This window comes from Pseudophryne corroboree, chromosome 4, assembly GCF_028390025.1.
Source record: "Pseudophryne corroboree isolate aPseCor3 chromosome 4, aPseCor3.hap2, whole genome shotgun sequence".
Classification (NCBI taxonomy): Eukaryota; Metazoa; Chordata; class Amphibia; order Anura; family Myobatrachidae; genus Pseudophryne; species Pseudophryne corroboree.
In genome coordinates this window covers 207,787,466-207,804,602 of record NC_086447.1, presented here as the reverse complement: position 1 = coordinate 207,804,602, position 17,137 = coordinate 207,787,466, and the positions used below count along the sequence as shown (strand labels likewise).

The 17,137-nt window shown below is 46.5% G+C and overlaps 1 protein-coding gene across 1 annotated transcript in view; it reads right to left on the bottom strand.

The window, feature by feature from the left end:
* MYO7B (myosin VIIB) overlaps positions 1 to 17,137 on the bottom strand; it is a 501,657-nt gene that overhangs the window by 10,508 nt on the left and 474,012 nt on the right. The window contains exons 42-44 of the mRNA XM_063915865.1: positions 5,356 to 5,440; positions 2,003 to 2,109; positions 1,733 to 1,918 (exon numbers count right to left, since the gene is read on the bottom strand). Coding sequence (XP_063771935.1) covers positions 1,733 to 1,918; positions 2,003 to 2,109; positions 5,356 to 5,440 — 378 coding nt within the window. The remainder of the gene's footprint in view (positions 1 to 1,732; positions 1,919 to 2,002; positions 2,110 to 5,355; positions 5,441 to 17,137) is intronic.

The window sequence follows — 17,137 nt, the reverse complement described above, 5'->3', positions numbered from 1 at the left end:
AGGTGTATCTCACACATCGCTCAGTACAGATTACAGGATGTATAGTCAGTAATCACCAGGTGTATAACACACGTCGCACAGTACAGTATACATACTGGTCACAACAATGCAGCAGATATTGAGCACTGATCAGGATACTAGAAGTGAAACAGAGCTGCAAGATACAGCAATGGCCTACTGAACTGTACTATATATGTATACTGCTGGTCACCAAAATGCTGCACTGTCCTACTATATACTGCTCACAATAATGCAGCACAGATATGGAATGGCTACTTGCAGTGACACAGAGCTGCAAGATACAGCAATGGCCTACTGTACTGTACAACTATATACTGTTGGTCACCAAAATGAAGCACACTGAGCACAGATATTTGCAGCACACTGAGCACAGATATGGAGCTTTTCAGGCAGAGAACGTAGATATTTGCAGCACACTGAGCACAGATATTTGTAGCACACTGAGCACAGATATGGAGCGTTTTCAGGCAGAGAACATAAATATTTTCAGCACACTGAGCACAGATATTTGCAGCACACTAAGCACAGATATTTGCAGCACACTGAGCACAGATATGGAGCTTTTCAGGCAGAGAACGTAGCCACGTCCTCTCCGTTCAATCTCCAATGCACGAGTGAAAATGGAGGCGACGCGCGGCTCTTTATATAGAATACGAATCTCGCGAGAATCTGACAGTGGGATGATGACGTTCGGGCGCGTTCGGGTTAACCGAGCAAGGCGGGAAGATCCGAGGCTGCCTCGGAACCGTGTAAAATAGGTGAAGTTCGGGGGGGTTCGGATCTCGGAGAACCAAACACGCTCATCTCTACTCCCAACATAAAAATAAATCCCAGTGTGTATGTGTGTACATGTGGTAAGGAATACAGATTGTAAGCTCCACTGGGTCAGGGACTGATGTAATGCACTGCGGAATATGTATGTGCTAAATAAATAATTGATAAATTTGTGTTTCGTGTCTTTTTCAAATTCATGCTCATTCTCCTTATTTAAATCTAGAAATTAAAAAGCTGTTTCTTCCAGCTTGCTACCAAAAGAAAGCCTTATTTGTTCTGGGGGGAAAAAATTAAATGGTGTCCAAGTTCCTTATAGTAGATCAGAGAGCCATCTCCACTGAACACAATCGAAGCACTGTTTATTCTTACCCTGACTTTCCACTACAGCTAGTCCGACACTGTAGTATAATTGAATATATCTTCCGGTCTCCATCACTGACAGCAAAAAGGCACATACAGTATCCCAGCATTTAGCCAATGAACAAAAGCCTGCTAATAACCCGCAGCAAGATCATGTAACAAACACATACATGGACAAAAAAAATCTGAAAAGCTGCTTAAAAGAAATAAAGAGAAAAGGAAAGAGAGAATGGAAGCTCCTATTGGGAAGCGATGGCAATGAGATGTCTGTGGTGTGATACAGTTATCAGCTTCACAAAGAGGGAAATACTAGCAGTATAAGGACCCCAGTGAAATCTCCCTCGCTGGGGATAATCCACTAGTCATAGATGTTGTGTGAACACACCAAACGCAGAAATGAATTCTATTTAAATCAATATTATGAAGCAACAGGTGGCAGAACAAGTTTTTCACATTTACAGATGGCTACATTTTTATGAAGGCTACAAATTCCAATGTGCTAGGAAAAAGGTTGGGGAACCTAAAGTGCAAGTAGCAGGAGCAAATGTTCTAAAATATCCCAGAACAGGACACACACCTTTTTCCAGTCTTCCTGAGAACTGAGGCGCAGTAGTTCCTCCGGGACGAATTCTCGCAGGACTTTATTAATATTGGCAAGCTGAGAGCGGTCATTGTTGTACTGCACTTTATATATCAGACCAGCTAAGTTCACAGCATCCTCCACAGAGCAGCGGTGGTATCCGCGCATGTATTTTGGGAGCTCCTGAATATTAAATAAAGTTAGCAGAAAACAACATTTTTTTTTTATTCCTATTCTCTGTAGTTGTTCAAACCTACCTTTACTCACCTGGTGATAATGAAATATACAATCAGCCTTGATATCCTTCCCTGGCTGGGCATTTACCCATAATTTCCGCATGAAATATAACTGGAAATTGGCAAAGGTAAAAGTTCCTGCAATACAAGGTTACCATTATTCTGAGGAGGGGATATATGGTAAAATGAATGCAATCCATGGGACTTATTAAACTATATAACTGATGATTTTTTATTTTTTTTTAAATGACAAACTTTTTACATTTACTTAAGATGAATATATTTTGAAAAAAGTATTAAAAGCAGGTCTCAGGGGGAACTGACTATCAGTCCTGCTGCATGCGCTCCAGAATTCTTGTGTGCAAAAACTGCATGTGATGTCGGCAGTCAGAGATCACTGAAGGGGCGGCACCTACAGCAGAAAATCAGTTCTTCACTTGAGCCTGCATCTAAAACCCATTGGCAGATCCTATGATATTAATAGGTGCTAGTGCTGTGCGACAGAGGTTAGTCCACACGGTACAGTATATACCTCAACCAGGGATTGTTTAAGTGACTGGTACAAAACAGGTACAGTATAAGACAAGCAGGGGCATAGCCAGAAGTTTGTTGTCCCCATGCAACATTCTGAAAGGGGCTACTAAGCCAATGTTTCCAGAGAGACACATATAATTAAATATATGTAAATATTATGCCACACAGTAGCGCCCTAGTTTATTTAATGAACCATAGTAGTACCCTAGTTCACATTATGTCACACTGTAGGGCTGCCAGTACACATTATGCACACAGTACCCCCAATTCACATTATGACATACAGTGCCCCAGTTCATATTATGCCACATTACAGTGCTCGCCTCCCAGTTCATATTATGCCACACTATAGTGCCTCCACTTCATACTGTGCCCCATTACAGTGCCCCCGTTCATATTATGTAACATTATAATGCCCTCCAGTTCATGTTATACCACATTACAATGAGCAGGTCCAGGGGCATAACTAGATATATTGCAGGCCCCAAGGCAAAAGTTTGTAAGGGCTCCTATGTACCACCAATGGTGATATATGTATATAGCACATGCAACTTTGACAGGGAAGGTGGCCCCTCCCGGCTCTTGGCTCCATAGCAGCTGTACTCCCTGCACTTATGGTAGCTACGCCTTTGAATACAAGGTTAAACAGTGTGCAGCAAGTACAGGGTGCACTATCTTCATGTGCAGCCAGGAACGTATGGGGTTAATGCTGAATGGTATAGTACAAAAGTATATGCATATATACATAGTGGTGGCAGCAGGATGTATGACATATGTAGCAGTGGGACCCTGCCAGTAGTGTACAGTCTCCATTGTAAGGAGACACTTGGGTACGTCCTTCACTACACAGGACACAGGAGACAGCGCGTAGAGAGAGAAAGCTCATCTGGCTGCGGTTGCATCCCATGCAACTATTTAAGTGGTTCAAATAATTGGGAGTGCTCACACTATTTCCTGTCCAAACGGCATACATAGACATGTTTACTGGCAACACAAATATTGGGTTCCTAAGAACTCCTATGATGCATTGTTTCTGTAATTTCAATAACAAAAGCTATTTTACCTATAGGTTTCTCGAACATGTAAAGATATGTCCTCAAACATCTTTGCTGCAGTTACTACAAACAGCCCCTCTTGAATCTTCTAGTGTCGGATGTCGTTTTTGCTGAAAACGTGTCTTATTCACAATGCAATGTGACCAGGAGACCATGGCCCTCATTCCGAGTTGTTCGCTCGGTAATTTTCTTTGCATCGCAGCGATTTTTCACTAACTGCGCATGCGCAATGTTCGCACTGCGACTGCGCCAAGTAAATTTGCTATGCAGTTAGGTATTTTACTCACGGCATTACGAGGTTTTTTCTTCGTTCTGGTGATCGTAATGTGATTGACAGGAAGTGGGTGTTTCTGGGTGGAAACAGGCCGCTTTAGGGGCGTGTGGGAAAAAATGCTACCGTTTCTGGGAAAAACGCGGGAGTGGCTGGAGAAACGGAGGAGTGTCTGGGCGAACGCTGGGTGTGTTTGTGACGTCAAACCAGGAACGACAAGCACTGAACTGATCGCACTGGAAGAGTAAGTCTCGAGCTACTCAGAAACTGCACAGAGAAGTCTTTTCGCAATATTGCGAATCTTTCGTTCGCAATTTTGATAAGCTAAGATTCACTCCCAGTAGGCGGCGGCTTAGCGTGTGCAAAGCTGCTAAAAGCAGCTTGCGAGCGAACAACTCGGAATGACCACCCATGGTCAGACTGTGCTGATTAATGTGATATATGACTCCTGTATATACGTGTGCGACTGATGCTGGCCATACACTAGGCCGATATCGCGTACGAATGTACGATTTAGACGCGTCTTATGATGCATTGTGTGCACATCGTACGTGTTTTGGGTATGATTATGATGCGATGAGCGGCCCCATATAATATGTGCAGCCCATATTAAAAGTCGTAATCGTATTGCCATTGGGGGTAATTCCAAGTTGATCGCAGCAGGAATTTTGTTAGCAGTTGGGCAAAACCATGTGCACTGCAGGGGAGGCAGATACAACATGTGCAGAGAGAGTTAGATTTGCGTGGGTTATTTTGTTTCTGTGCAGGGTAAATACTGGCTGCTTTATTTTTACACTGCAAATTAGATTGCAGTTTGAACACACCCCACCCAAATCTAACTCTCTCTGCACATGTTATATCTGCCTCCCCTGCAGTGCCCATGGTTTTGCCCAACTGCTAACAAAATTCCTGCTGCGATCAACTTGGAATTACCCCCATTGTACCTTGTTTTATGCACATACTATGCATAGTATACGATCAGCATCCCTTTTGAGTGGCATTTCCTTCCAGATGATCACGTGCTTTTTGTGAGGTACACAATCGATTGATAAATTGTATGCTTCATTGTATGCACATAAAACTCCAAATTGTGTGCTAGGGGCTCCTGGGGGAATTGAAGGGAAATCGTATGAGGAATCAGATCAGATGCTGGTCGTCCTAATGTATGGCCAGCATGAGTCTCTGAATCTGTACATGAAGTGCTACAATGTAGCAGCCGCAGCTTTTTTGCCAAAACAAGTTCTGTTCTGCTCCGTATACAGACTCAGTCTCAGACAATACAGAAGTATCATATATCACATTAATCAGCACAGTCTCCTCGTGCATCTTAACCACATTGCGTCGTGACTAAGATGCATTTTCTGCAAAACTAGATGCCCAATATTAGCATAGTTGCGCAGACCATGGCGGCTCACTTATACGAACATCTCACACTGCATGGTGTATTGAGGCTCGATGTACGTATGAGGACACATCTGTACAACACTGGGACAGGTAAGCATGGTATTTTATCACTTAACTCACCTGCAATGGGACGGCTCTTCCGTATGTAGTCATTTAGGTCCCTCAGTGAATCATAGAAATAGTCTTGCTCATTTAGGCTGATAATCTGCACCGGAAGATAAACACCCAGGTGTCATACATTAGAAGACATGAAAGGTATTTTGTGGATGTGAAGAAAGAGCTATTACATAAGTGTGAATTACTTTGTTTCTTCTTGTTCTGTATTAAGGTCCATACCCACTGGCTTTACTACATTCTACAAGTATTTTTACTGCATGTATGGCACTACAGGTCAGACCAGGGGCGGATCCAGAAGAAAATGAAAGGGGGGCACCATGATAGGGGAACGGTAATAGTTATATTTTCATGCACCTAAGGCACACATGCTCCCAGATAAGGTGTGTGGTATCACAGGGGGCGTGGCCTCACAGAATACGCCATCAGGTAATGATTGGCTGTAGGAGCGCATCCTGGAAGGCACCCCAGCACAATATAATTATTATAGGTTTTAGTTGGTGGTGGCAGGTGCAGCATACCTTGTTTTGGGCACTGCACTGAGACTCAGACTGCAGGAAATGAACTACCTATCTTTGATTAACAGAAGCAGCCAGCTGGATCTCCAACAAGCAGCATAAGAAATCTGCAGGACAGCCCTGTCACAATCACACGGGTCGCCTTCTCAAAGCTGAGGCTGAGTGTGACTGCACCTAGCATGGTGGTAAAGGAAGTGGAGGAGGTAGTGCTGGGATACTGTACGGTGCAGTGAGGGCTAATGAAGCCTTCTGTCCCATCATATGTAACAGTCTTACTCGATGCTGGCATTTGAACCCTGCGCCTGGGCTGGACTCTGGCCGGCCGGCAGTTGGGGAGGTAGGTTGCGGTGTGAGCAGGGGGAGGCTGGAGCTACAGCTCCAGCCTCCCCATTGGTTACCACATGGACTTGCTGTTAGAGCCACGGCGGGTCCTAGTGCCTGCCGGCTCTTTTATTAAATCTGACTGACGGAAATAGCAGTAGTGCTGCTGCTGTTCTCCTTTTGAAAAAAAGAAGAAGTCAGAAACGACAGGGGGGGGGGGGGGGGGGCACTTGCCCAAATGCCCCCCCCCCCCCCCCCACCCTGGATCCGCCTATGGGTCAGACACTAGGAACCATTCCCATTGGCATTTTCTCTCGCTTTTAAGAAAACTACTTGTTTATTTATTTTATTTATTAACAGTTACTTATACAGGTTGAGTATCCCTTATCCAAAATGCTTGGGACCAGAGGTGTTTTGGATATGGGATTTTTCCGTAGTTTGGAATAATTGTATACCATAATGAGATATCATGGTGATGGGACCTAAGTCTAAGCACAGAATGCATTTATGTTACATATACACCTTATACACACAGCCTGAAGGTCATTTTAGCCAATTTTTTTTATAATTTTGTGCATTAAACAATGTGTGTGTACATTCACACAATTCATTTATGTTCCATATACACCTTATACACACAGCCTGAAGGTCATTTAATACAATATTTTTAATAACTTTGTGTATTAAACAAAGTTTGTGTACATTGAGCCATCAAAAAACAAAGTTTTCACTATCTCATTCTCACTCAAAAAAGTCCGTATTTCGGAATATTCCGTATTTCGGAATATGTGGATATGGGATACTCAACCTGTATAGCGCAGCAAATTACGTTGTGCTTTACAACTGGACACAATGATAAGACAAAACAGGGTAATAACAAACAGTCAGAGGTAGGAAGGCCCCAGTCGCAAGCTTACAATGCTTGTTTTATTTTTTGCGTGTGTTTACCACATGTAAGAGGATTTCTACTGGTGTGTATTGCAGAGTTAGACATGCCATTACAATGTCAGTGGCTGTGATGCTTAACTTAGCTATTCCTGCAAGGTAATTATACTTCATCAGTTGCTCAGACAAATGCATGTACCGCTGTGATATTACGATACTAAACTGAGAAGTATAAGTGACCCAATGTACCTCAGAGCCACCCCGCCATATCATTGTAGCATGAAACTTACTGCAGATGTTGCAACTATTTGTGTTTGTGCTTTGATGTGCTTTCACCTGTGGCACTAAGCATGCCCTGAGGGTAATATCCAACATCTGTGTCATCCTTGATGATGCTGTCACACAGAAAGCCCCTTACATGAACTGTCCCCTGGCTCATAGTCTCCCTGTTATGTTTATGAACAGCTGGGTGAGACCACAGCACTTTAGTGCTTACCAAACAGAGAGATGGCTACCTGCTATTAGATTTTGATCCTTTTTCCTGTTCAGGTACAGTATACCTCCAGAGAGGTTTTCTCCTTTGTTAATCATTTCTTGCTCCCTTTGGATTACTGTATTCTATTGTCTCATATTTTAATTCACACTCTGTATTATGTTCATAAATATAATGCTCCACTAAATTAACTCCATTTAGATTATGCCCACTGCTTTTGTTCACTGTATTGTTACGGGTTGGGTCTGATACCTATCCGGCGGCCCGGCAAACACTTGTTCGGGATTCTGACGCCAGGCTTGTGATCCTACTCAGAATGCCGGCACCGGCATTCCGAACAGTGTCGGTATTCCAGCATTGATATTTCGACTGCCGGAATCCCGATCACGGGATCCTAATTGGACCCGATTGTAGGGGTAATTCCAAGTTGATCGCAGCAGGATTTTTTTTAGCAGTTGGGCAAAACCATGTGCACTGCAGGAGAGGCAGATATAACATGTGCAGAGAGAGTTAGATTTGGGTGAGTTATTTTGTTTCTGTGCAGGGTAAATACTGGCTGCTTTATTTTTACACTGCAATTTAGATTGCAGATTGAACTCACCACACCCAAATCTATCTCTCTCTGCACATATTATATCTGCCTCCCCTGCAGTGCACATGGTTTTACCCAACTGCTAACAAAAATCCTGCTGCGATCAACTCAGAATTACCCCCTGTTACATATGGTTTAATATAGAAGAAAAAAAACTAAGAAAAAATAGGATTTTAATTACCTACCGGTAAATCCTTTTCTCATAGTCCATAAGGGATATTGGGGAAACTAGTACGATGGGGTATAAAGGGGTTCCAAATTTCTTCACTGGGTGTGCTGGCTCCTCCCCTCTATGCCCCTTCCCACAGGCAGTTATAGGTAAAAACATGCCCGAACGAGAAAGGACATATATGAGAGAAGGAAACATGACAAAAAAGAGTGTTGAGATTTATAAATCAGCACACCACTAACATACAACAACCAGCAACGGCTGGAAACAACAACAGCAACAGCTGAACAGGTAACCACATAAAAGAAAACCTGCAGAAAAGTCAACGCACTGAGGCGGGCGCCCAATATCCCTTATGGACTACGAGAAAAGGATTTACCGGTAGGTAATTAAAATCCTATTTTCTCTAGCATCCATAGGGGATATTGGGGAACGATGGAGATGTCCCAAAGATTCCAGAACGGACGGGAACAGGCGGAGACTGCTGCAGCACTACCAGTCCAAACTGGGTATCATCTTTGGCCAGGGTATCAAATTTGTAGAAGTTCACAAAGGTGTTCTTCCCCGACCAGGTAGCAGCTCGGCATAGCTGAAAGGCCGAGATTCCACGGGAAACCGCCCAAGAAAAGCCCACTGATCTTGTAGAGTTGGCCTTCAGAGACTTAGGAAAAGGTAAGGCTGCTGACACATAGACCTGTTGAATAGTAAGCCTAATCCAATGAGCAATGGACTGCTTCGAAGCAAGACAACCCTTTTTTCTGTGCATCATAGAGCACGAACAAGGAATCCGTCTTTCTGATCCGAGCCGTTCGCTTGACATAGATCTTCAAGGCTTGCACAGCATCCAATGACTCCAGAGGAGCAGAAGTGGCAGAATTTGATGGAACCACAATAGGTTGATTCAAGTGGAATGCAGAGACAACCTTCGGCAGGAACTGCTGCCTAGTCCTGAGCTCCACTCTGTCCTCGTAAAAGACCAAGTAGGGACTTTTACACGATAAGGCCCCCAATTCTGAGACACATCGAGCAGAAGCCAGGGCCAGTAACATCACAGTCTTCCACGTGAGGTACTTGTATTCTACTGTCAGCAGAGGTTCAAACCAGGAGGACTGTAGAAACTCCAACACTACATTCAAATCCCAGGGTGCCGTAGGCGGCACAAAAGGAGGTTGTATGTGGAGTACCCCCTGCAAGAAGGTCTGAACTTCTGGCAACACAGCCAATTTCTTCTGGAAGAAAATGGAGAGAGCTGAAATCTGGACCTTAATGGAACCTAGACGTAAGCCCTTATCCACACCAGCCCGCAGGAAATGTAAGAAACGTCCCAAGTGGAACTCCGCAGGCGGATATGTGTGTTCCTCGCACCAAGAGACATATCTTCTCCAGATATGATGATAGTGTTTTGACGTCACATGTTTCCAGACCTGAACCATGGTAGCAATAACCTCTTTGAAAAGGCCCTTGTGAGCTAGGATGTTCTGCTCAAACCTCCATGCCGTCAAACGAAGTAACCGTAAGTCCGGGTAGATGAACGGTTCTTATTGAAGAAGATCTCTTCTGAGAGGTAGAGGCCCAGGGTTTTCGACAGACATGTCCAGAAGTTCCGCGTACATCGCCCTCCGAGGCCAATCCGGGGCAATCAGAATTGCCTGGACTCCCTGATTTCTGATGCGCTTCAGCACCCTTGGGAGCAACGGAATCGGAGGAAACAGGTAGACCAGCCGGTAAGGCCAAGGTGATGCCAGTGCATCTACTGCCCTTGCCTAAGGGTCCCTGCAATACCAGTGAAGCTTCTTGTTGAGACTAGAAGCCATCATATCTATCTGTGGGCAGCCTCACCGGTGAATGATCTGCTGGAACACCTGCTGGTGGAGACCCCACTCCCCCAGGTGGAGATCGTAATGACTCAGAAAGTCCGCTTCCCAGTTGTCTACTCCTGGAATGAAGATTGCAGACATTGCTCTTGCATTTCATTCTGCCCAGATGAGTATCCTTGACACCTCTCGCATGCAGGCTCTGCTTTTTGTCCCACCTTGCCGATTGATGTACGCCACTGCTGTTACATTGTCCAACTGTACTTGGATCGTGTGATCCCTGAGCAGAGGAGAGGCATGAAGCAGAGCATTGTAGATTGCCCGAAGTTCCAGAATGTTGATCGGTTAGGAGACTTTCATGGGCTGACCACCTGCCCTGGAACTGCGCCCCTTGGGTGACAGCTCCCCATCCCCTTAGACTCGCATCAGTCATGAGGGTCCAATCCTGAATTCCAAAACTCCAGCCCTCCAGTAGATTGGAGGACTGCAGCCACCACAGGAGGGAAATCCTGGCCTGAGGCGACAGCAGTATCATCTGGTGCATCTAAAGATGTGATCCAGACCATTTGCTCAGGAGATCCAGCTGAAAAGTCCTGGCTTGGAACCTCCCATATTGGATCGCCTCATATGAGGAGACCATCTTTACCAACAATCTTATGCAAAGATGGATGGACACTCGAGTAGGTCGAAGCACCATGCGGACCATCTCCTGAAGTGTTTTCGCCTTGTCCTCTGGTAGGAACACCTTCCAGCAACATCCCCAGGAACAGGAGCCGCTGAGTCGGCTCCAGGTGGGACTTCTGTAAGTTGAGGATCCACCCATGGTGTGACAGAAGTTGGATAGTGCGGTTGATATGGAGCAACAAAAGCTCCCTGGATCTTGCTTTGATCAGAAGATCGTCCAGGTAAGGGACAATATTGACTCCCTGGACCCAGAGCTGGAACATCATCTCCGCCATCACCTTTGTGAACACCCTCGGAGCTGTGAACAGGCTGAAGGACAGTGCCTGGAATTGGTAGTGATTGTCCAGCAGGGCAAACCTCAGGTACGCCTGATGAGGTGGCCAAATCGGAATACGGAGGTAGGCGTTCTTGATATCCAAGGAAACCATGAATTCCTGTTCTTCCAGGTCCGCAATCACTGCTCGCAAGGATTCCATTTTGCACTTGAACACTTTCAAGAACTTTAGATTCAAAATGGGCATTACCGAACCGTCTGGTTTCGGTACCACAAACAGGTTGGAGTAATAACCCTTGCCTCATTGTGGTATTGGTACTGGAACAATGACGTGGGACTGGACCAACTTTAGGATGGCCTGTTGAAACGTAACCTGCATATCCTCCAAAGCTGGTAAGCTTGATTTGAAAAATCGTTGGGGAGGAGCACTGTCGAACTCCAGCTTGTAGCCTTGAGAAATGAGATCCCTGACCCAGGTATCCTGGCAGAAAGCTTCCCAGATGCGGCTGAAGTGACACAGTCGAGCTCCCACCTCGAGATCCCCTTGAGGTGGGTGGGCACCGTCATGCTGAGGCCTTAGTGGAAGCAGAACTGGTGGTCTTTTCCTTAGAGCTGGTGTTTGCAAGTTTTCTTGACTTTCCTCTGGTGCCTCTAGTCGCATTGGAGGCACCTCTAGACTTAGATCGAAATCTGTGAGACCAAAAGGACTGTACAGACAGCCCTGGGTAGGAGCGTCTTGCCGGCAAGGCCCCAGAGGGGTGAAACATGGATTTCCCAGCCGTAACTTTCGAAATCCATGTATCCAATTCAACCCCAAAGAGCCATTCCCCTAAAAAGGGGAAGGATTCCACACTTTGTTTGGATTCTGCATCCGCTATCCACTGATGCAACCACAAGGCCCTGCGCGCTGACACTGCCATGGCAGAGGTCCTAGCATTAATGTTTCCCATCTCCTTGAGGGAATCACAGAGGACGTGTTTAGTGTCCTGAATGTGCTTTAGGAGGGTCACCATAGTGGCGAGGGGCATAGCCCCGGAGAGGCCCTCCTGAATTTGAGTGGCCCATGAATGAATGGCATGGGTGTCCAGCAACCCGCAATGACCGGCCTTTGCGATACACCTGCTGCCATGTAAACAGATTTGAGTGTAGTTTCTATTTTCTTATTCCCAGGATCCTTTATGGTACAGGAGCCCAGGGCAGGCAGCACCGCCTTTTTGGACAGGCGAGAGACTGATACATCAACCCCCGGGGGTTCCTCCCAAAATTTCCTATCTTCAGGAGCAAATGGGAAAGTGCGCAAAAACTTTTTTGACACTTGGAATTTTTGTCTGGATTTTTCCAGGCCAACTTGAATAGGTCATATAACTCTGCAGAATCAGGGAAAGTGACATTAGGCTTGTTTTGTGTAAAGAAAAATGACTGATGTGATGTAGTGTCCTCTAGAGGGAGCTTTAACACGTCCCATATAGCCAGAATTAGGGGTTCAATACCCTGAGCAGAGTCGGTATCCCCACTAACGGGGTCCAAGTCCTCCCCATCCTCCTGTATATCCTGATCTGTGTCAAATAGTAGAGCTTTTGTGGTCCTGCATGAGAGAGGGGGGCTGTGTAACATCTGCCCTAGCAGCTAAATCTGCAAAAGCCTGTTGTAGTAGCTGAGTTTTCTGTACATTAACTGAGCTGGGATGATATATCAGACATCGTAGTGAGAGGAGACACAGAGAGAGAGAGAGAAAGAGAGACCAGCACACCCCTAGCTGCACTGCCCCAGTGAGGTTGACAGCTAACTATAACACAGCAAATACTAGTCAATTCTGTCCTGGAGAGGACACAGACCGTGTACAATAGCAGCTCTCCCCCTTTGCTACACCATGTACCAGATTTCCAGCGTGTCTTGTGAGGTAGGAAGCGCTGTGTGTGCTGTCCGTGGCTGCAGTAAGCAGAGGAAGGCGCCAAAATGCCTCTGGTCCCGCTCTGAGTTAGCTCCGCCTCCTCCAACGGCACTGGAGCTATAATTATATTTATACTGGCAAAGTCTCCTGTGTGGCTTAAAAACATTGCACATGTGCTAGTTCAAGATAATATAAGCCAGTCTACACAGGGGTCTCTACAGGAGGGTCTCGTGTGCTGCGCATCCGTCCAGCCGCACTTTGAACCGGGGAACCCCCCTAGTGGGGCCCCCGATTTGTACTCAACACAGACGTCACCTTCAGGCTAGTGTTAGGGGTGTGCGGCGTGCTGCGATTGTGACAGCCAAGGCGCAGTGCCCCGCTGAACAAACAACCTCTCAGGACGGTGGTCCTGCAGCGGGGAAGCGGCTCTGCAACTCGCAAGGCCGGTGACCGTCCACCCCCCTAACTCGCACGGTGCAGCTATGTTGTTGCCCAAACAGCATACCGAAAATAATAAAAGTTGAAAAGACATTGAAGAAAACTCTCTGGAGCTGCAGAGATGTGCATCCTCTCCTTAGGGCACTTTTTTCTAAACTGCCTGTGGGAGGGGGCATAGAGGGGAGGAGCCAGCACACTCACTGAAGAAATTTAAAGTGCACCGGCTCCTTTGGACCCAGTCTATACCCCATCGTACTAGATTCCCCCAATATCCCTTATGAATGCTAGAGAAATCTTACATTTCCACTCATGATTGACCACCTCACAGCCAGTGCCAATTCTACCGGCGGGCGAACCCCCACCGCAGCCCTTTTCACCTGGCCCAACTGCTCCCCTCCTGCCTGTCAATAGTACTCCGCTGTAAGGGAGGAGTTTCACGAAATGATGCGTTGCGTCATGACATCACAATGCAAACGTGTTGTTTCTTGAAACTCCACCCCCAGAGCGTGGTACTATTGACAGGGAGTAGAGGGAGGAAGGGATGTGGGGAAGCAAGCGAGTGGGCGGGGGCGGCCAGGGGAGCTGGCGAGTGGGCGGGATGGCTGTAGCTGGCTGGCTGGCCTTGAATATTTAAACTGGTACATGAATATTTCACTGTAGAATAATCTCTCCATATAACAGCAAACTAAAACTGATGTATGTACATGTTAGCATAGAAACTTCAACAAAAAAGTCTCTTGTGGGCTGAATTCTGACAAAACTGTTTTGTCTTTTGTTCTTTTGCACAGTAAGGAGTAATGTTTCTGACATCCTAGACCAATTTCTTACCTCTTCAGTTGTTGCCTATGAATTGCAGACATTGGTCCAGCTGGGGCTGGCTGTACACACCCCTGACAAGTGACAACAAGCATTACCCCTGGCAACTAGCATTATACACCCAAGGCAACTAGCATTACGCACCCCCGGCAACTAGCATTAATCCTGGCAACTAGTATTACACACCCCTGGCAACGAGTATGACACCCATCCCAGAGCATGAAACCCCTAGCAACGAGCATGACATCCAGTGCATGAAACCCCTAGCAATGAGCATGACACCCAGCACATGAAATCCCCGGCAACGAGCATGACATCCAGCACATGAAATCTCTGGCAACGAGCATGACATCCAGCACATGAAATCTCTGGCAACGAGCATGACATCCAGCACGTGAAATCCTTGGCAACGAGCAGGTAATTTCTAATTAGAAGCTTTACTGTAGGGAATAATGTATCACAGGCATTGCGGTGTGTGGCATAATATGGTGCAGGGGGCATAATATGGTGCAAGGGGCATTACTGTGTGGGGCTTAAAATGGTGACATTTATTTTTTTCCCTGTGGTGGTCGAGGTCTGTTGGTGCAGGCTCAAAAACTGGGGTGTAATATAGTCATGCTAATTTTAGCGAGGCCGCACCCCCTCATTGTATTTTTTATATCTATGGGGGGGGGGGGGGGGGTGCACATTTTTTTTATGTCAATGGGGGGGGGGGGTATGTTTAAATCTCGCACTGGGAGCCAAATTGTCTAAAAATAAGATTTTACTCACCGGTAAATCTATTTCTCGTAGTCCGTAGTGGATGCTGGGAACTCCGAAAGGACCATGGGGAATAGCGGCTCCGCAGGAGACTGGGCACAACTAAAGAAAGCTTTTAGGTCACCTGGTGTGCACTGGCTCCTCCCACTATGACCCTCCTCCAAGCCTCAGTTAGGACACTGTGCCCAGACGAGCTGACATAATAAGGAAGGATTTTGAATCCCGGGTAAGACTCCTACCAGCCACACCAATCACACCGTATAACTCGTGATACTATACCCAGTTTAACAGTATGAAAACAACTGAGCCTCTCAACAGATGGCTCAACAATAACCCTTTAGTTAACAATAACTATGTACAAGTATTGCAGACAATCCGCACTTGGGATGGGCGCCCAGCATCCACTACGGACTACGAGAAATAGATTTACCGGTGAGTAAAATCTTATTTTCTCTGACGTCCTAGTGGATGCTGGGAACTCCGAAAGGACCATGGGGATTATACCAAAGCTCCCAAACGGGCGGGAGAGTGCGGATGACTCTGCAGCACCGAATGAGAGAACTCAAGGTCCTCCTCAGCCAGGGTATCAAATTTGTAGAATTTTGCAAACGTGTTTGCCCCTGACCAAGTAGCAGCTCGGCAAAGTTGTAAAGCCGAGACCCCACGGGCAGCCGCCCAAGATGAGCCCACCTTCCTTGTGGAATGGGCTTTTACTGATTTAGGATGCGGCAGTCCAGCCGCAGAATGTGCCAGCTGAATTGAGCTACAAATCCAGCGAGCAATAGTCTGCTTAGAAGCAGGAGCACCCAGTTTGTTGGGTGCATACAGGATAAATAGCGAGTCAGTTTTCCTGACTCTAGCCGTCCTGGAAACATAAATTTTCAAGGCCCTGACTACGTCCAGTAACTTGGAATCCTCCAAGTCCCTAGTAGCCGCAGGCACCACAATAGGTTGGTTCAAGTGAAAAGCTGATACCACCTTAGGGAGAAACTGAGGACGAGTCCTCAATTCCGCCCTATCCATATGGAAAATCAGATAAGGGCTTTTACATGACAAAGCTGCCAATTCTGACACACGCCTGGCTGAAGCCAAGGCCAATAACATGACCACTTCCACGTGAGATATTTTAGATCAACGGTTTTAAGTGGCTCAAACCAATGTGATTTTAAGAAACTCAACACCACGTTGAGATCCCAAGGTGCCACTGGAGGCACAAACGGGGGCTGAATATGCAGCACTCCTTTCACAAACGTCTGAACATCAGGTAGTGAAGCTAGTTCTTTCTGGAAGAAAATCGACAGAGCCGAGATCTGTACCTTAATGGAGCCTAATTTCAGGCCCATAGTCACTCCTGCTTGTAGGAAATGCAGAAATCGACCTAGTTGAAATTCCTCTGTTGGGGCCTTTTTGGCCTCACACTAAGCAACATATTTCCGCCATATGCGGTGATAATGCTTTGCAGTTACATCTTTCCTGGCTTTAATCAGCGTAGGAATGACTTCCTCCGGAATGCCCTTTTCCTTCAGGATCCGGCGTTCAACCGCCATGCCGTCAAACGCAGCCGCGGTAAGTCTTGGAACAGACAGGGCCCCTGCTGCAGCAGGTCCTGTCTGAGCGGCAGAGGCCATGGGTCCTCTGAGATCATCTCTTGAAGTTCCGGGTACCATGCTCGTCTTGGCCAATCCGGAACCACGAGTATTGTTCTTACTCCTGGTTTTCTTATTATTCTCAGTACCCTTGGTATGAGAGGCAGAGGAGGGAACATATAAACTGACTGGTACACCCACGGTGTCACTAGAGCGTCCACAGCTATCGCCTGAGGGTCCCTTGACCTGGCGCAATATCTCTCTAGTTTTTTGTTTAGGCGGGACGCCATCATGTCCACCTGTGGTCGTTCCCATCGATTTACAATCAGCGTGAAGACTTCTGGATGAAGTCCCCACTCTCCCGGGTGGAGGTCGTGCCTGCTGAGAAAGTCTGCTTCCCAGTTGTCCACTCCCGGAATGAACACTGCTGACAGTGCTAGTACGTGATTTTCCGCCCATCGGAGAATCCTTGTGGCTTCTGCCATTGCCATCCTGCTTCTTGTGCCGCCCTGTCGATTTACATGGGCGACTGCCGTGATGTTGTCTGA